Source organism: Mastigoproctus giganteus, chromosome 2 (assembly GCF_048544385.1).
Source record: "Mastigoproctus giganteus isolate SK-2022 chromosome 2, ASM4854438v1, whole genome shotgun sequence".
NCBI classification, from domain to species: domain Eukaryota; kingdom Metazoa; phylum Arthropoda; class Arachnida; order Uropygi; family Thelyphonidae; genus Mastigoproctus; species Mastigoproctus giganteus.
Window position 1 is genome coordinate 196,090,135 of NC_143576.1, and position 21,428 is coordinate 196,111,562.

At 37.4% G+C, this 21,428-nt stretch overlaps 1 protein-coding gene across 1 annotated transcript in view; it reads left to right on the forward strand.

The window, feature by feature from the left end:
* Positions 1 to 21,428, forward strand: part of IntS8 (integrator complex subunit 8) — a 232,475-nt gene that overhangs the window by 44,258 nt on the left and 166,789 nt on the right. The window contains exon 7 of the mRNA XM_090368890.1: positions 14,346 to 14,519. Coding sequence (XP_090225016.1) covers positions 14,346 to 14,519 — 174 coding nt within the window. The remainder of the gene's footprint in view (positions 1 to 14,345; positions 14,520 to 21,428) is intronic.

Below are 21,428 nucleotides of genomic sequence, written 5' to 3' on the forward strand. Positions count from 1 at the left end.
TGAGCAGTTGTAGAAGTAAGCAGTTATAATTTTACTGTATGAAGCAGCTATGGGACTGCACTTGAAATATTGTGTCCCGGTATAGATGCCATGCCTAAAATAAGACAGTTTCTTCAAAAAGTAGTGAGATTGACATGACTGACTTCTAAATAAAAGTGAAATCTTTGCAGTATTAAATGATGCTAGAATGAAGGAGCATAAATTCAAACTAAGGGGAAAAAGTTACAGATTAGATTAGATTATAGGAAAATTTCCTTTACCACTGAGTTGTTAATCTTTTGATAAGTTGCCTCCAGTGGTATATTGAGGCTGATTACTTGGGGGAACCCTTCCAGCAGGGTCAGTACCTACAGGAGGATGGAAACAGTTAGGGAGTGTTTTTTTATTTGTTTATTTATTATTATTATTTTTTTTTTTTGATTGGTACAGTTAAAGCCTTGTTTCCTTATACCATATATCCAATACTAATGTTGTTTATTAAAAGTAGGCTACTGTTGCATTTTGTCATCTCATACCATTGTTTGAAATGATGAATCAGACAGCTTTCATTCATGTCTTGCACATAGTACACTTTCTCTTTGCTCCCCAACTCCATGTTTCAACTTTTACCATATTATATACATATCACAAATGCCATTGGTATACCATCATCATCCATTTTCAATCCACTGCAGGATGAAGGCCTCTCCAGAAATTTTCCAGTTCCTTCTGTTTTGTGCAATGGCCATCTATTTACTGCCCACAAGCTCTTGAATTTCATATATCCATCTCTGTTGTTGTCTTCCAGGTTTTCTTTTAGCTCCTCTTGGGTATCATTCTGTTATTTTCTCAGGTCATCTGTCATCATGTCTTTGAGAGAGATATGTGTTCTGCCCAAGTCCATTTTAGTTCTTTAGTTTTGATAAGAATGTCCTTTACTTGAGTTTGCTGCCTAATCTGTATGTTTCTGTTCTAATACAATGGTGTGATTTGTAATATAATTCATTTACTGTCCACAAGCTCTTGAATTTCATATATCCATCTCTGTTGTTGTCTTCCAGGTTTTCTTTTAGCTCCTCTTGGGTATCATTCTGTTATTTTCTCAGGTCATCTGTCATCATGTCTTTGAGAGAGATATGTGTTCTGCCCAAGTCCATTTTAGTTCTTTAGTTTTGATAAGAATGTCCTTTACTTGAGTTTGCTGCCTAATCTGTATGTTTCTGTTCTAATACAATGGTGTGATTTGTAATATAATTCATTCCATTCATCACTGTGTAGTTTTCAGCTTCTCTTCCATTCTTTTGGTGAGTGCCCAAGTTTAACTTCCATAAGCCATGTGTGTATACATTTGTTCATTCTTTACTGACATTTTACGTTTCAGAAAAATTGGGATATTTCTCCTCAGTATGTGACTATATTTCCTGAATGCTATTCATCAGAAATTTATTCTTCTCTTGACTTCCAGCCATATATCATTATTGCAGCTAAAGACTTGTCTAAAAAAAGTATATGAATCCACCTTTTCAATTTCTGCTCCTTCGATAATTATATTATAACCCTTTCTGTTGTGTACTTTTTCATCATTACTTTTGTTTTAACCATATTCATTTTTAGTCCAAAATCCTTCCTAATTCTGCATAACTGATTAAGGTTTTCCTCTGATTCTTCGGGCTCATGGCTTATGATCACAATGTCATCTGCAAATCATAAATGGTTTTGGTACTCTCCATTCACATTGACTCCTTTCTACAACCAGTCAATGTTCTGAAAACTTCTTCAAGGGCAGCAGTGGTGCCTCCATAGCCAGGTGGGCAGGAGCAGCAGTGCGTAGCACACGCTTCTTGATTAGACCAGGGTTTGAGCCCATGACCACCGCATATCTCCGAAGCAATATGGCCTTAGTTGCCAATGCTCCTAAAAACCAAATAACAACAATGGCAGCAGTAAAGAACTTTGGAGATATTGTCTCCTTGTCGAACTCCTTTCTCAATTTGGATATTTGGATACCATGGATTATTAAATTTTATAATATTCCATGGTTGGGTCAATTTGAGATTTGTACAGGGTGAGTAGTTTAGAAGAAAAGTAACGCCAAATGAAAAAAGAAAACCCAGTTGTTTAAGTGCAGAGGAAGCAATATTTGCGAGCTTATGCCAAGAGAGATTACAAGTCATGGTAATCACTGATAGAGACATACAATCTTGTCTAGAAGCCTGAGAGATTATGAGTCAGGATTACCCTGACTAATTACTAGAAACCTGAGTGTCATCAAAGATAAGCATAGGGGCAGTAGACTCCTTTTTGAAGATATAAGACAGGACTTAATTTTAAAAAGATTGAAATTAACTGAATTATCTTTACCCTATTGGAGAATTATTTGGAGATCAGCATATTTAAGGAATTGGTAGTGAGTATTTGAGATGATGAAGCTGTTTGTGTGGGGTAAGGTTTCTGAAACTGGAAGATGGAATGCAATGTGCTGTCATCAGCAAAGCTATGGGTGGTATTTCCAGTCAGTGGAAGAAAGCATTAATATACAAGAGGAAAAGAGTGAGGGGAAAGAACTGAACCATGGGAAACACCAGCATTAGTGGAAAAGTTAGAAGACAGAGCCATTCACCATCAACTGCGGTAAGCCTTCTGAGAGAAATTCGAGAAACCCATCAGCAATCCATAAGATGGAAGCTTGTTTAGAAGACCTTTATGCCAAACACTATTAAAAGCCTTATAAATGTCAAGAGCAACTTCTTGAGCTTCCTCAGACTTTTCAATTGAATTTGTTCATAAATGGGTAACATAGGACAAAATATCACCAGTTGATCAACACTGATGGAATTCATATTGGCAATCATTGATCAGATGGAAGGTTTTGAGGTAGTTTAGCAGTTGATGGTTAATGAATTTCTCCATTAATTTGGAAAGAGTAGAGGTAAATGCAATGGGACAACCTTTGATATTTTAATTTTTACACATTTTTTATTTTTTATTTTTTTATGTAAACCCCAAACACGAGAGGTATTAGAACCTATAGTACTTAGTACCGTGCTTGGGTTGGAGGTTGACAAGATGAAAGAAGATATTTGTTGACATTGGACTGGAACTTCTGTAGACTATAATTTTCAGGAAATACGTATGTAGGAAGGTTGTTCCAGAAAACGGCACTTGAATGAATAAATGAGGAAGATGAAAAGTTGGTTCTGTGAGTTTGAAGTTGGACAGTAAATGGATGTTGGGTGGTGGCGGCACGTGTTCGGACTGTTTTGAAAGAGAGAGTGGGAATTATAGAAGCCAATTCAGAAGAACAGTGCCCATGGAAGTATATGTAGAAGAGGCATGCAGCAGAAACAGTACGTCTATGAGACAGCGAGTGGAGAGACTCTTTTAGAGATGAATCATTAATTAACCTAACTGGCCTCTTCTGAATGGAATCAAGAAGCCTGAGAGAGGTTTTGGGGGCACCACCCCAGATGTGGGAACAATATTCCATGGCAGGGCGGATTTGCGATTTATACAGAGTGAGCATCTGTTTGGAAGAAAAGTAACGCATAGAGCGAAAGAGAAAACCAAGTTTTTTAGATGCAGAAAGCAATATTTGTAATGTGCTTGTGCCAAGAGAGATCAGAAGTCAGAGTAATCCCCAAAAGAGAGGTATCATTTTGCCTAGAAATCGGAGTGTCACTAAAGATAAGCATAGGAGCAGAAGAATTCTTTTTGTGAGATATAAGACAAGACTAAGTTTTAGAAGGGTTCAAATCAACTAAGTTGTCTTTGCCCCACTGGAGAATTACCTGAAGATCGGCATTTAAGGAATTGGTAGCAGATTTTCGAGAAGTTGAAGTTGATTGAGCAGGGCAAGGTTTCTCAAAATGGAAAGTAGAATGCAATGTGCTATCATCGGCAAAACTATGGATAGGATTTCCAGTCAATGGAAGAAGGTCATTAATATACAAGAGGAAAAGATTGGGGGAAAGAACTGAACCTTGGGGGACATCGGCATTAGTGGAGAAGTTAGAAGACAGAGAGCCATCTACCATCACCCTCAGTGAGCGATCAGAGAGAAACTGGATAACCAATTACAAAAAATAGTTGGCAAACCATAAGATGGAAGCTTGTTTAGAAGACCTTTATGCCAAACACGATCGAAAGCCTTTGAGATGTCACGAGAAATTACTTGTGTTTCACCGAACCTGTCCCTTGAATTAGTCCATAAATGGGTAACATAAGCCAGAATATCACCAGTGGATCGACACTGACGGAATCCATACTGACGATTGTTGATCAGACGGAAGGTTTCTAGGTAGTTTAAGAGTTGGCGGTTAATTGATTTCTCCATTACTTTAGAAAGAGTAGAAGTAATTGCAATGGGATGATAATTGGATGGGAGTGATTTGTCACCCTTTTAGGAACTGGCTGGATATGAGCAAATTTCCAAGCAGAAGGAAAAACACCTTTGGAATAAGAAATTGAAAAAAAGGCAGCAAAGAATAGGAGTAAGTTCAGGAGCACAGGTTTTGAGAACAAGTGGAGAACCTGGAGCTTTCTTAGCATCAAGATTCGTCAAAATCCTTCTGACATCCTTTTGACAGAAGACCACAGGAGGCATTGAATGGAGTGTGTTGGGAATGGTGGGAGGTGTTTTACCAAGATCATTAATACATGAGTTGGAAGAAAAATGGGATGCTAGCAGTTCAGCTTTATCCTTGGCTGAAGTAACAACAGAACCATCTGGTTTGGACAGAGGTGGGAGCAGAGACGGGCAAAAGTTGCAGCCAATAGCTTTGGCAAGAGACCAGAATGCTCGGCTACCATTAGGGCAAGAAGCAAGTTTTCTACTCTTAGCCTGTTCAAACTCTAGTTTGGACGGATTAATAACTGCTTTACAATTGTTGCGAGCTTTGGTGTAGACAGAAAATGAAACTGAAGAATTAGAAACAAGTCAATTACGATATGCAACATTATTCTCTTGAACAGCCTTAGCACATTTATTGGAAAACCAAGGTTTAGATAAAGGACAAGATTTTAAAGTGGAGTGTGGGATAAAGAATTCCATTCCTGCAAGAATAATTTCACTGACACGATCTGAGCAAACGTTGACATCAGAAGTTTTGAAACAGTAATCCAACCAAGGAAAAGAAGAAAAGAAAACTCGCAGGTTATCCCATTTTGCATTCTTGTAATGCCAAACAACACGAGGTTGGGAATAGCCATGAGATAAAGGCTCCATTGGAGAAGAGACAATCACCAAGTTGTGATCTGAAGTGCCTGAAGGACCTCTCACTTCGACCGTGTACTTAGAAGGGTTGTTTGTGAGAAAAAGATCAAGCGTATTGGCTGTATGATTAGGATTGTCCGGTATTCTTGTAGGTAAATGAACAGTCTGTGCAAGGTCATTAGTAATTGCAAAAGCCTCAGCATCTCGACCAGCTGGGTCAGTGTGACTAGAAAACGGAAGCCAGCTGGAGTTGTGAACATTAAAATCACCAAGAAAAATTACCTCACTGTTAGGAAATTTGGACTGGAGAAAGTCAAGTTGCAAAGAGAGGAAGTCAAAGAGCTCCAGGTGATTAGTAGAGTTGGGAGAATGGTAGAGACAACAGATGAATTTGACACAATGTGGTAGAGAGATTTTAAGCCAGAGAAGATCAAAGAGAAGAGATTCCAAATTACCAAGTCTCTGACAGGGAATATCAGAATGGACATATGCACAAGTACCACCTTTGAGGCGAAAGGAATCATACAGTGAATAATTTGGGCATCTGAAATGAGTAGTAGTTGAATCAACCGATAACTGAGATTCTGTCAGAAAAAGTACATGGGGTCTGGCAGACTGCAAGTGGAAATGGACATCATTGAGATTAGAATTGAGACCACGTATATTCGTGAAATGAATTAGGAAGTGTTTGGGAGGTTTAGATCTTTTCGCAGATAAGCTTGCTCTATTAGTTTGACAATTCATGGTGTATTCAGTACTAAGAAAAAGTGGGTGGGATGTGCTGTATGAAGTAATGAAATTTTTGGATATGGCGTACACATTATAAAAATATACCCAGATCCTTGGCGTAACGTGGCCTTGACAATGCTCCCTGCATACACACTACTCGGACTCCCTCCAGTCACTATCTGGCAGAGTAGTGGTAGCAAGATTATACACTAGCTGATCCGGAAGCCTCCTAGAGAGTTACCAATAGGTTCGGTCCGGTGTACTAACTAGCGGCCAGCCTGCAAACACCGTTTTAGAGCTGTACCCTCGAAATGTAAGGAATATTGGATCTCGCCACGATGTTCATCATAACCTCAAAAGTCATTAATCATACTGCATGATGGAAGAGATAGGGAAGGGTTGACTGGAACTTAGCTCTAGAGACTAAACATGGGTTCCACCACTTCAAGCCACTTAATGGGTTCCACCACTTCACGTTTTTTATCAGGTATTTTTATGTAAAAATACAAAATAAACAAGTAGCACCTTCACTAATATATTGTTTTTTTATTTGTAAAAAATTCTGATATGATAGAGCAAATTTCAAGTAACTTTCAAAATTTCCATTAGAAATATAGTTCAGATTTTTAATTGGCAGTAAAATATCAGAGAAGTTTTCTTAAAATGCAAATTGAAGCTTTCATCAGATAGTCTCACATGCTGTAATGTATTGATAGGATTATATGTATCAGGGATCGTGGACTGTCCTCTGAGTGTAGCATACAAACTGGAATCATGTTTGATGCACAGCGCATGACACAGTTCATCTGTCCCTATACAGGGAGGGGAGCACTGTTTCATGTAAATCCTTCCATGTTTTAATACTAAAATGATTTATTTATATTGTTGTGCCACCTTCTTGCCCCCAATCCTTATTTCCACTAGTTCTGAGGATCATAATAAGGATCTGTAGAGCTGGATGAACTGTTGTGCCCCCATTCCTATTAATCTTAGATTTATTTGTTTCGTATGCATTTCTTCGAGTGATTGTCACTGGTAGGGGAAACATTAATATATGAGACTAAGATATGGGGAAGAAGATATCATTTCATGCTGAGTCACATGATTTTATTTTGTATAATGCACTCAAGAAATGTTCTTTGACTCTTGACGTATTACAGTGACTAAAACCAACTTGAGCTGCTGAAAGTAGCCTCCTCCCCCCCAACACTTCTTCTAGTAATGCCACTGCTTTCAGTACCTTTTCAAGAACAGACTGATCATTAGCTTCTTTCTAAATCGCTTAATAAATACGAGGATTGTTTTGAAAAGTAACAAATCTGGGTGCGAGGATAGCATGTGCAGACATTGCTCCTTAAAGCTCTTCAAACAGAGAAGTTTTTCCTGATTTATTTTCTGCTTTATTAGTTTAAATTGTCATATTAACTTATTTTCTAGAGTAGCTTTATATTCCTAGTTACGATACTTAGTTTAAAGTTTAACTTAGACAGAGATTTCGTAGATATTACTTAGTATCGGTAATGGTATCAAATCCACGTGTCACAAATTGAACGAGAGGTCTTTTAACCAAATTTAGTCGATTTATTAACCAATTGTTATATCAAATTATCTTCTATAAGTAGATTATAGACCTAGTCAGGATCCTTAGTTTATTCTAAATTGAGATAGCGAGATTTCGAAGCTAATCAATACTTACGAGTCCGTAGAAATACTGTTCGTGAATTCCCGCCATTTTTACACGATAGCATAAGCTTAGTGTAGTATACTGCATAATATAATATTGTCAATTAATCAGTAAATCTATTAATCTTGATAAACTTTATTGTCAATTAAACTGTATTTTTAACAAAACTCTATAAATATATATAACGACTTAATCGTAACAAATAATTAATACATAACTATAGTGGTACACGTGATACGGAAGTTGTATAAAGGGAACACTAGATACCGAAAAAAAAAAAAAAAAAAAAAAAAATATATATATATATATATATATATATAACATAACTGTTTTGGGATATAACTTAAGGATTTAATTTTTGTTTTAAATTTTATTGAATTAAATTGGAATCATGACTCTGACCAGAGCAGCAAAGCAAAAGGCTCAAGCTAATGGGAGTGCTGTGGTTCAGGGGAGAACTGAGGGGGACAGTTGCCCTCTGAATCACAGTCTATTAAAATGCACTGTTTGCTTGATGTTTGCGGAGCAGTCGGGTACGGGACATGATACTGCCAAGGGGGATGTCTTTGTGTGTGCACGATGTAAGGAGTGCAAGGAAATCAGGCGACAACTCAGCGTTGTTATGGGCCTTTATGAGACCTTGAAGGACAGGGTGGATGCCCTCGAAGGAAATAAATTGAGGGGCCCATCAAGCTCTCAGCTGCCCACATCAACGCCAGAGCTTGCACTTGGTCATCAGGCAACACAGGGGCAGCCCCCTAGGCAGAATGTGCTGGTCCCACAGGAACTAGTAGTTGTTGGTGACTCTATTGTCAGGGAAACAGGGAACATGCTTTGTAAAAAGGATAGGTGGAATAGGACCAGGGTATGTCTGCCAGGGGCAAAGGTTGATGACGTTGTAGAGCGGATATCATCTTTTAAGGGCACAAAAGGTGATATAGTTGTACACGTTGGCACTAATGATATTAAGAGTAGGAGACCGGCGGAATTACTTAGCAAGTACAGGTCACTGTTGAAAAAAAGCCGTGAATTAGGGTTGAACTTGAAAGTGTCTGCAATTCTGCCCAGACATGATAGGAGGGAGTATATGATGAGAGCCTTGTCGATCAATTCGGCCCTGGAGGGATTGTGCAAGGCTCAAGGGGTAGAATTTTTTTCAGCCTGGACTGTACTTGTTAACAGGAGAGATTGCTTCTACAGGGATGGGATACACTTAAATAGAAAGGGTGCAAGAATTTTTGCTGATGCTGTCGAGGCAGTGTTAGGTGGGTCGGAAAACTGCTAGTTGGGGGGGGATACAAGGACTAATAGATTAACAGTAGCCAATGGCAGAGGTGGAAGTGATTCTTGCACTGCTTCTATTCAAATGAGCAGAAGTCTGAAAAACAATATGCAGGATATTTCAGAGACTGCTGGTAGTCATTGCGTTACAAGTAAACACATGGGTTGTGTTAGGGTAGCTAAGAATAGAAACAGGTGCATGTATACCTGCGTGTACACCAATGCTAGGAGTTTGGTAAATAAATTTGATGAATTTGAGGTATTGCTCAAAACATCAAAGGCAGATATTGTTGGGATATCAGAGACGTGGTGTCACACAGATATAAGTAATGCGGAACTGGAATTTGGGGAATACAATGTATATAGAAAGGATAGACAGGACAGGAGGGGAGGAGGTGTTATGCTATTAATTAAGAAGCACATAAAGTCAAAGGAAGTGAAGCCAGTTGACATCGATGGACAGGGCAGTGTCGAGTCAGTTTGGTGTGACATAAGCATAGGGAAATCAAAATTGAGAGTAGGAGTGTGCTATAGGCCTAATGACTCTGATGAGTATAATAATATATTATACAGGGAAATAGAGTGGGCCAGTAAATCAGAGAGTCTTATAATGGGGAATTTTAATTTCCCAGATATTGACTGGAATTTGGGGGCTGGTCACTCACACAGTAGCAAGGCTTTTGTGGATTTATTGGATGATTGTTTTCTACATCAGCATGTTCGCGAGGCAACAAGAGGGAGCAATACTCTTGATCTGATTATCAGTAGTGATTCTTCATGCATTAAGAACCTGCAGATAAATGAACCACTAGGTGGCAGTGATCACAGTGTGTTGAAGTGGGATTTACTCAAGGAGGTAACTACCATCAGAGGTAAAGGGAAGGGTTTTTGTTTTCGTAAAGGCGACTATGATGGTCTGAGACAGTATTTAAATTCTATACAGTGGGACCAACTGATGATGTTACCAACAGCAAACTCAAAATGGGAAGCATTCAAGGAACTAATCTTGGTGGCTACCAGGCTTTACATACCAACTAAGAAATATTGTTCAAGGTTTAGGCCTAAATGGTTGTCAGATGGACTAATGAGACATGTGGCAGAGAAGAAAAATGCATGGGATACATACAAATTAATGGGTGACATGGAAGCCTATGATAGATATAAGTTGGTCTGTAACCAAGTCACAAAGGAGATTAGGCAGGAAAAGGCAGACTACGGAAAATCCTTGGCAAAGGATGCAAAGAAAAACAGAAAGGAGTTCTTTACATACTTGAACTCGAGAAGGAAAGGGATAAATCAGATTGGTCCACTGGATATTGATGGTTCAACAGTTGAGAATCCTGCTCAGGTGGCTAACAATCTAAACGAGTATTTTGCATCTACATTCACGCATGAGGAGTTATTCAGGAAGGAGAATGATGTAGGTAAAGTAAACATTGGCAGTGAGCTGGATGATTTTGTAATAACTGAGAGGAAAGTGGAGGAGAGATTGTTGAGGATAAACATAAAAAAGGCACCTGGGGTGGATGGGATCTATCCAGTTATATTAAAGGAGGCAGCAAAGGAAGTATGCAAACCCCTAGCCATAATTATGAGAGCTTCTTTGGACTCAGGGGAGGTACCCATAGACTGGAGATGTGCAAATGTAACCCCAATTCACAAAGGAGGATCAAAGGCTGACACAAGTAATTATAGACCTGTTAGTTTAACTTCAGTTCCAGGTAAATTAATGGAGGCACTGGTTAAAGAAGCACTGCAGGATCATCTAGACAAGAATTCAGTTATAGCTGAGACGCAGCATGGTTTTGTTAAGGGCAGGTCTTGCCTGACCAATTTTATTGGATACTATGATGTAGTCACAAAAGAACTGGATGCAGGGAATAACTTTGATATTATATATTTGGATCTTAGAAAGGCTTTTGATACTGTTGCACATGGTAGACTGCTGCACAAATTGGAGCAGTGTGGCATTGGAGGCAAATTGCTGCTATGGATAAGGGGATGGTTGAGTGGCAGAAGACAGAGAGTGGTAATCAATGGACACTGCTCAACGTGGACTAATGTTATTAGTGGAGTTCCTCAAGGTTCAGTGTTGGGTCCATTGTTGTTTTCGGTGTTTATGAATGATATTGATGATGGGATATCAAGTTTAATGTCTAGGTTTGCAGATGATACAAAGGTTGGCAGGGTCGTTCAGGACACTACTGACGCTATGCTGCTGCAACAGGATCTGGAAAGGTTGAACAGATGGGCTGAGAGGTGGCAAATGAAGTTTAACATTGACAAATGTAAAGTACTACATATGGGTAACAGTAACCCCAGAGCAATGTATCAACTCTGCGGTACTACACTGACAGTGGTGGAGAATGAAAAGGACCTGGGGGTAATTGTGCAGGCAGATATGAAGTTCACTGAGCAGTGCAGACGAGCTGCAAGAGTAGCTCATGGTGTCTTGTCAATGATATACAGGAATTTTTCTAGCAGGGATAAGGAGGTGATTATTCCCTTGTATAAGGCAATGGTTAGGCCACATCTTGAGTACTGTATACAGGTCTGGAGGCCTCATTTCAAGAAGGATGTAGAGCTGCTGGAACGGGTACAGAGAAGGGCAACAAGATTAGTAAATGGAACAAAGGGTTGCTCTTACGAAGAAAGGCTTAAGTTTTGCAAATTACAGAGTCTGGAGACTAGGCACCGGCAAGGTGATCTGATAGAGGTGTATAAGGCTTTGAATGGTTTGAGCATGCTCAATGCCAATGGGATTCTTCATCTTTCTCAGAATAATCACCTCAGCGGGCATAAATTCAAATTGAGGAAGGACGGATGTCGGATAGATGTGCGGAAATTTGCCTTTGGCCAGCGGGTGGTTGGTTGGTGGAACCGACTTCCATCACTTGTTGTTGAAGTTGATAGCCTAAACAAATTTAAAGCTCAACTGGACAGGTATTTCGAACGAACGGAGGGGTGAAATGGGAGAGGGTTTTTTTTTTTTTTTTTTTTTTGGCTGATGCTGAATAAGCTTGCTTTCTTGCATCATATGCCTCTACTAATGCTAATGCTAAATATTCTGGAGAAGTCCTGAAACATCTTATATCTTACTTTTCAAACAGCCAATTTCAAATAAAAGCACATATATGTAGCATTTGTTTTCTTTTTACAAAATATTAGATGACTAAACCAATATGGCTGCCCTTCTTGAAATGTGGAAAAATGAAGACGTATGCACAATTATCTGAGTTCTTCTTGCCAGAGGAACAAAGTCTACAGAAATTCATCAGTAGCTGTTAGTTTATGGTCCAACAGTCATAGCAAAAAAAAAAAAAAAAAAACCCTCACACTCTCATTTATGCATGATATTGGTTAAACTGTTATGAGTGGGCGTTTTTTGCCCATCCACAATGCAGCCCTAATCTCCTCCTTCTGCCTTTCATTTTCAGAATTTTTAGCCTTCCATGGCACCCTAATCGGCATGATATATTGCAGTCTAAGAGTTGTTTGGGGAGATCTGGTACATTTTCTGTTTACAACTGCAGGAATGTCTAGTCTTCTTTATTTGAGGCTGTAGTTAGACAATCTCAGGGGAGGATTTTTCTATCACAAATCACTTAAGTTGATGGCACAAGTTGTATCATTGAATGTATTAGGTTATGAAATGCTGGGAATTTGTAAACTAAATTTCGCACGTTGCCAACATTGCCTTCAGTCATTTGTTTCTTGACCTTGAGGCTACATACAGCAGTTTTATCAGTGTGAGCTCAGTTTATTCTTGAGATTATCATGCCAAACTTGTGCTAAACAGTAAGTAAAATGTCTTCAAACAAGTGTTTGAGCAATCTGAACTTATTTTGTTATATTTATGGAAGTTATGTAGTCCTCAAGTAAAGACAAGATATTACAGAATTTGTAAAAAAATGTGTTATTGTTAGGAAGACACATTTTATTTCAAATAAAAATTATAAAATGCTATTATTACAGAGCATATTCAGAACAATAAAGCTATAGAAGAAATGTAACCATTAGTATTTAAATTTACATTACAAACAATTGCATCCCCCCCCCCTGTGTGTGAGAAAAAAGATGAACGAGTGAAAAAAAAAATATATATATATATAACCTAATAAAAAAATATATTATATGTGAGTTATTCCAGTATTTTCAGTCCATACAACATGCAAAGCCCATGAACACTTACTTCTACAGACATAATACACTTACAGTAATGAGTGCACATTTGGAACTATTAATACCAATAATAAATTGACTTTGAAAAAAACATCTGGCAAGAATAGTAATGACAAATAAGTTAAACTGTTGAAATCTGGATGAAGGCAATGTCTCTGAATTTTATATCAAAGATATGACTTTTGTTTATTTATTGTGCTGTTTGAAAGGTGCATTTTGTAATCAAATTAAGCAATTTTTTGAAAGGCATTATACTTATTATGATGTTTGAATGGTATGGTTGCAATAATAACAGTGCAAAAAATGCTCAAGTGTGATAGTTGACTTTGTTGTTTAATTATGTTTAAACCTTAACTTTCAAATAGCCTTCATAGCTGATGACTATCACGCAAGCAGATGATGGAAATACAGTATGTCTATAGACATTAACATAAGAACTTAATTACTCTCATTGCAGTCTGGTCGGGCGCCTCCGTAGCCAGGTGGGAAGGAGCAGCAGTGCGTAGCACACGCTTCTTGATTAGACCCGGGTTTGATCCCGTCCCAACCAAATACGGAGGATGCGGGAAGGTCAGGGAATGACCACCGCATATTCCCGGAGCAATATGGCCTTAGTTTCTAATGCTCCTAAAAAAAAAAAAAAAAAAAATAGCAGTCTGGTCAGAAATAATCCTTATTTCTGACCAGACTGCAATGGCGAAATAAAATGAAAAGCATAAAGGTAAAATAAAATAAAAAATTAAAATGTATAATTATATTTACATAAAAACGTTTTGAGGAGGAAAGATGCATAGCAGCTATTTCTATGAGTGTACTTGCCCATCTTATGATGGTATATTTATTAGACACAAATGTATTGTAACCATGTGCAAATAGCATGCTTACACAAATAGCTCTGACATTATTTGCACTATTTGTGTGTAGATTGCCTTCTTGTGGAAAACATGATGTTTGATGAAAGTTCACAGAATTTTTTCTTATTGTGGTGTGAGTAAAATTTGTTAGTAGAGTTTTGAAATTGTGTGTGTGTGTGTGTGTGTGTGTGTGTGTGTGTGTGTGTGTGTGTGTGTGTGTGTGTGTGTGTGTGTGTGTGTGTGTGTGTGTTTTGAGAGAAAATTTGAGTGGATTGTAATGAAAGTGTTATGGAAGGTATTTTGTTCAGCATATTAGTTGATTAAAAAAATAAAAACATCATTTTGGATTTTCTTAATGTCTTTGTTAATTGTTGTTTTCATAAAATTTTAAAATTGTCTATTTTTTATTCTGTTTATTTCCTAGATACGTGAGGAGGCTGAGCAATCAATATCATTTCTAGAGGATGTAATTCAAGGAAATTTTGGAGTACGTATGCCAGTAATGGAATGTATAGGAACATTAACAGAAGAATCCCCAACAACTGATCACCATTGGGAAAAGGGCCGTATCCTAAATCAAGAGGAAATTAAATGCAGAGTAGGATTTCTTAACTCTGGTTCCAAAATAAATTTTTGAAATCATTTTTATTATAATTGTTAATTAGTGATTATTTAATAGGAGCTTAAACCGGAGTTTATTCCCTTACCTTCTCATTTCATGTTTATGCATGTAATATCAGACTGGTTTCAACAATATTAGGGATACTACAGTTGTGTAGTGTCTCTTTCTGTGTTTCCTCCACAGAAAGAAATTACTTAATTTCTTTCTGTGGAGGAAAGAAATTTCTTAATTCAGTTACAACAAATTTAAAATTGTCTGGAATTTTTCCCAGACATGATAGGAGGAAGTACACGATGAGAGCCTTGTCATTCAGTTCAGTCTTGGAGAGATTGTGCATTGCTCATGGGGCAGAATTTTTCTCATCATGGCTTGTGCTTGTTAACAGAGGGGATTGTTATATAAGGATAGATTATACATAAACAGGATTCCAAAAATATTTGGTGATGCTATCTGATAGTGTTAGGTGGGTAGGAAACTGCTAGTTTTGAGGGTGATGTGCCAAGTAATAGTTTAATGGCAGATGCAAGTAGAGGTGAAATTGATTCTTTCAGTTCTTCTATTGCAATGTGCAGTATCTGGGAAAGCAAGGCGTGGTAACAGAATTACACAAGGCCTGCTGGTTGCCTTCATGGGAGGATAAGCAAATATATGGGCTGTGTTAAACTTACAAAGAGAAAAGTAGGAAAACATTTACTTGCTTGTGCAGTGACACTAGGAGCAGAGTAAATAAATTTGATGAATTAGGTGTTAGTTAAGTCATCAAATATTTCATGACTTAATCAGTATTTCAAGGATATCATAAACATGTTGCCACTCAGACATAGGCATAGCTGCCAACTCTCTGGATTTATGATAGAGAATCTGCATTTTTTACACAATTTGACTCTTTTCAGTCTCACTGTTGTAATATATAGGAACTCCCCGACTTATGTAATACTCGACTTACAGAAATTTGACTTTACGTGAGGTTTTTCCGGCCGGTGAAAACTTTTCGTTTCAAGTCCTTGGAAGTTGAAAATTTCACTATATTACTAAGCTATTTATCTCTCTAAAAGGTTATTTTTATAATGGAAATTGCACTACCCTTTCATCATTATCATATGTTCCGTTATAAGAATCAATTTTGAATACCTTTGTGGTATTTTTCTGGAGGTCACTACCATAAAACAAAATAGGAAAGCCTTAGTAAATTTAATCTTATTGCATTTATGATAATACCAATAACTGCAATTGTGTGGGATTTTATGCTATTATGGTGAAATGTGTTTCCCTTCACTGAAATCTTCAATCATATAAAAAACAAATTTTCAGAAACTTCTTTTCATTCATATTTACGTATTACAATGATGAAGGGAAAGTGACCAACGAAAAGTGCAAGGAAATGAAACAAAATTGATTTAGAAATGAAGATGAAAATGATTAAGAATTACAAAGCAGGACAAAGTTTGTCATTTATTGCAAGTGAATTCGGTCTCACTGCTTCAGCAGTGAATACTATTTTAAAGGACAGTGCGTGTATAAAAGAACATGTCAAAGGATCAATGCACTTAAGATCAACAGTGATCACAAAACAGCGTTCAAGTGCTATATGGAAGGGGCGCCTCCGTAGCCAGGTGGGAAGGAGCAGCAGTGCGTAGCACATGCTTCTTGATTAGACCGGGGTTCGAGCCCGTCACCACCAAATACGGAGTATGCGGAAAGGTCAAGGAATGACCACCGCATATCCCGGAGCAATATGGCCTTAGTTGCTAATGCTCCTAAAAACCAAATAACAAATAACATAACAATAACAAGCTATATGGAAGATGGAACGGAACAGCTATTAATAATATGGATGGAAAATGATTCAGAAGCGAAGCGCCCCTGAGTCTAATGACTATTCAAGCAAAAGAAATAAGTATTTATAAAGATATTAAGGATAAGTACTGGGTACCCCAACCCAAGTTCATGGCAAGCAACGGGTGGTTTAATATGTTAAAGCATCAGGCTGGTTTCCACAATGTTAAATTATGCGGTGAAGTCACCAGTGCCAATTCTGCAGCTGTAGAGAAATTTTGTGATGTGTTGGAAAAAATTATTGATGAACGCAGCTGTTCAATGCAGCAAATTTTTAATGTTGACGAGACTGCTCTGTATTGGAAAAAAATGCCGGATCGAACATACATTGCCAAAGAGGAAAATACAATGCCAGATTTCAAGGCTTCAAGAGATAGGGCCATGCTCTTGCTTGGGGCTAATGCAGTGGGAGATTACAGATTAAAATCATTGCTTGTGTACCATTCTGTAAATCTTTGTGCATTTAAGGGCATCAGTAAAGCCACCCTACCCATGCATTTCCGATCGAACCAGAGAGCACGGATAACAATATCTCTCTTTGAGGATTGGTTTAAATGCTGCTTCATTCCCGAGGTTGAAAAATATTGTATAGACGACTACATTCCTTTCAAGATTTTGCTTCTATTAGATAATGCTCCTGGATATCCTACGCATCTAGATGATTTCAATTCGAACGTAAGAGTCATATTTCTACTGCCAAACATGACTTCACTCATCCAACCTATGGATCAGGGTGTTATTTCGAATTTAAAAGCATACTATTTACTCACAGCATTTGCTCAGGCATTGTCTGCAGTAGACGGTGAGAAAAATTTTACATTAAGAGACTTTTGGAAATCTTACAATATTTACCACGCCATCTTAAACATTAATAAGGCCTGGGCAGAAATTACTAAAAGTTGCTTAAATGTTGCATGGAAGAAAATATGCCCACAGCACGTAAAAGGCTTTGAAGGATTTGAAAAAGACGAATCATATGAAGAGGTTACAGATAAGATTGTAAATGTTGCAGAGCTACTTCAGTTGGAGGTTGATGCCAAAGACATGGAAGAGTTAATAGAGGAAGAAGAGAAGGAATTATCTAACAAAGAACTTATTGACTTGCAGGCAGCGATAGTGAAAGAAGAAAATGCTGATGAAGCTCAAGATGAACCAAATGAGACACCAGAAAGATGGCAATGGCGAGGTTTGAGAAGATGGATCCTGACAGTGAACGATTCTTAAAAGTTAACAGAGTTAAGAGGGGTGAGTGATTATGCTTGCTTGCTACAAAGAAATCTGCGATGAAAAGAAAAAAGCCACCATCCAGTCAACCATTAATATGTTCTTTTGTAAGGTTGAGTGGCCGACCCCTTCTAAATCTCCACAGCCCTCAACCTCCGCAGTGGCATACTTATCAGCTGAAAAAGTCGATTCTGGCAACGATGCTCAAGAGGTAAAACTTACTGACGTTATGCCTGTCTCCTCTTTTTTTGTAATTTTATAATTTTGAAATTTTTTTTAAATTGTACACTTGTAATTTTTCCTGTGCATGAGATAAAAAAATTGAATAAATACAATAAATAATTCTATTTACATGTTCGTCGAACATTTCTTTTTTGATTCAATCAGTTTGGCGAGCACAGTTGCGAGTGCTGCACATGCATGGGGGAAATTCTGACTTACATAAAATCCGACTTACACAGCGTTTCACAGAAAGCAATCCTTACCTAAGTCGGGGAATTCCTTTTACAACGAGTTTGTCTTTTTACAAAAACTCAGTTTTCTCCATCTTTTTCTTTTCAAAAAAAAAATAAAAAATTCCATTGAAATTGGATTTTTTTTTTTTTTTTTTTTTTTTTTTTTAATTTGAATTTTTACTTATTTTAATTAATGGATTGGTCATCAGGTGTTTTATAGTAGTCTACATTGCAAAAATGAAATGGTGGATAATAATGGTGTTGTCTGTTATGCAATCATTTCATAGTACATGTGCAGTGCAAAGCTAATTAACAATGTCTTTCAGTAAAATGCCAAAGAAACACAACATAATTTCAGAAAACATACAAGAATTTTTCATCGCAATTGTGTTGTAAAATCCGAAAAAAGTAACATGTTTGCCTTATCATGTGTTGATGTGATTTTTCAATTTCAAGTAGCTGGAAACTCAAGATAATCAGACATTTGCAAACAAATAAGCATAACAATAGCAGCATGCGGTGCAGAGAAAGAAATCCAAATATAGACATTGTGTTTGACAGTGACAGTGTTGTCAGCATGTTAAATGTTTATTTGCATCTTTTGTCATTGAACCCTGAGTTGCACTGATCATGGAAGAGTGTTGTTCAGAAATATGTTTCACAATAGCAAAATAGAAAAAAATAACTGTTGTGGAATAACAAAAACAATGGAATGTTTGTAAAATTGCATAGACAGCAAAAGAAGGGGTAGACACGGCTCTGAAAAATGAGCTGTTTTTATTTGCCACAGACTGCAGTAATCAAAGTGACTCCAAGCTATGTCCCATTGTGGTGATCTTTTGTATATAGAGAAATTGTCAAATAAAATGCAGTTTGCTTTATATGTTAGCATTGGAAGGTGAATCTAGAGGGTACAACGTTGAACATCTTCTTCTGAACAACCCCTGAAGGCATGTGTGATTCCTTTAAAAAGCTGTCTGGCACTTAGTCTTGATAATACATCTGTTATGGTAGGCCTAAAAACTGAAGTAAGACGGGTATTAAAAGAGGATATTGAGCACTTTGTGGTAATAGGCTGTCCTTGTCATCTTATTAATTTGCATGTGTGCTGAAAAGGGATCTTTGTGCCTTCCTGTGAAAATGGATGAATACTTGATGGATGTTTACTACTATCTAGAAAGAAGTACTAAGGGGGAAAATAGAATTAAGCAGTTTCAAATGATGCCTATAATCAAAGTAAAAAAAATATATATTTTTTGAAGCATGTATGTACACTTTAACCATTATATGGTTAACATATAATGTAAAACATTATATGTTAAATAGTAGAACAGTAGCATCCTTTGACAAGTCTAGTCTATTTAAAGAATAGGTTATAAGTGGTGGGAAAAGCAATATCAGCACTTTTCAGAGTTACCAAATTGGAAAGTTTAACAAGTGATCACTAGCAGATTCCACTGACTTTTATCCAAATTCAGTTCATGATTTGAAATAGTATTGAAAGAAGACAAATTAATGAACTCCCAAGAAAAAGAACTTCTAAATTGCAAACTTCTTGTAAAAGCAGTCGTAAACAGACCAAGCAAGCTGATAATTCTAGGCATGTTATCCTCAGTTGTACAGAAAGTCTTTTTGTATTTCTCTCTTCTGGCTGGAATAAAGCAATTTGCTCATTTCTTTTAAATGTTATGATGAAATTTGAACATAGCTGTTTAATTTAGTGTACCTCATATCCCTGTGTTAACATCATTGCTCCTAGACATATTAAAGAAAGTTTTGTGCAAATTCATTTGCTTTTTTATGAAGACCCAAAACACGACACTTTGGGAAAATTAATAACTTAATTTCCCCAAAGTGTCAGCCTCATGGAAGAATCTATAGAAAAGGCATGCAGCAGAAACAGAACATCTATGAGACAGAGTGGAGAGACTTTGTTAGAGATGAGTCATTAATTAACCTTCTTTGAATGGAATCTAGAAGCCAGAGACCAGTTTTGAGGGCTCCACTCCAGGTGTTTTTTTTTTTTTTTTTTTTTTTTTTTTGGTAGTTGGCGCATAGGCTTCTGTGGCCATAATGCACCTCCCAAGGTTTTTGCAGTACATTGATCCAAGCCCGAGGCGGGAATCGAACCCGCGACCTTTGGGCTGCCAGGCAGGCACTTTACCCACCCAGCTAGCCACTCCAGGTGTATGAACAATATTCCATGGTAGGGCAGATTTCCAATTTGTACAGATTTAAGGAATTGGTAGTGGATATTCAAGAAGTTGAAGCTTTTTTGTGCAGGGCAAGGTTTCTCAAACTGGAAGTATTAGTATTAGCAATGGCCACATGGTGCAAGGAAGTCATTGGCTTATGTTGCATCAGCCAAAAAAATAATAATAAAATAATAATAATAAACAAAAAAATAATATGAGAAAAGGAAATAGACAACCTATGTGTTTCCCTCCTCCCATAGATAATTATCCAGCTGACCTTTGAATTTCCCCAAAGTGTCGGCCTCTAACCACCAATGTAGGTAACATTTCCAGTAATTTATAATGGAATAAGTCCAGCTCTGGCAAAAATAAATCTTCCTTCAATCCAGTCTAAACATCTCTCCCCATAACTTGAATTTATAGTTCCTAGTTCTAGAATAATTTATAACCTTGAAAATTTCATCTGCATTCATTTTACTATTGCCTCTCAGAACCTTAAACACTTCAAATAAGTCGCCTCGAATCACCTAGTTTCCAAGCTGTGCAACCCACATATGGATGCCCTTTTGCCAATCTCACCAGATGAGTTACCAGTCTTTGAACCATTTCAAGAAGCACAATGTCTTTCTTTAGATGCGGTCTCCATACTTGAACACAGTATTCCATGTGCGGTGTAACAATAGCTTTATATAATGGGATTATGATGTTCTTATCTCTACTAGCAATTTTTCGATAAATCATTGATAGGACACCATGGGCCTTCCTTGCAACCAGTCTACAATGCTCAGAGAACTTAATGTCTGACCGTATCGTAATACCCAAGTCTTTTTTGTCCACTACCAGCTTTAGTTCAACTCTACCAAATGTATAAGTTATTTTGGGGTTACTGTTCCGTAGGTGCAATACCTTACATTTTGCTGGATTAAAGCATAGCTGCCATTTTTCTGACCATCCCTGAAGTCTGTCTACATCACGCTGAAGAAGCTCTGCTTGGCGGTGATCATTAACTACTCTACCAATCTTTACATCATCTGCAAATTTAGACATCACCCTCTATCCCTTCATCGATGTCATTTATGAAAATCAAAAACAACAGTGGACCTAATACTGATCCTTGGAGAACTCCATTTCTTACGTCGACCCTATCTGAGGAATAACCATTTATCACAACCCTC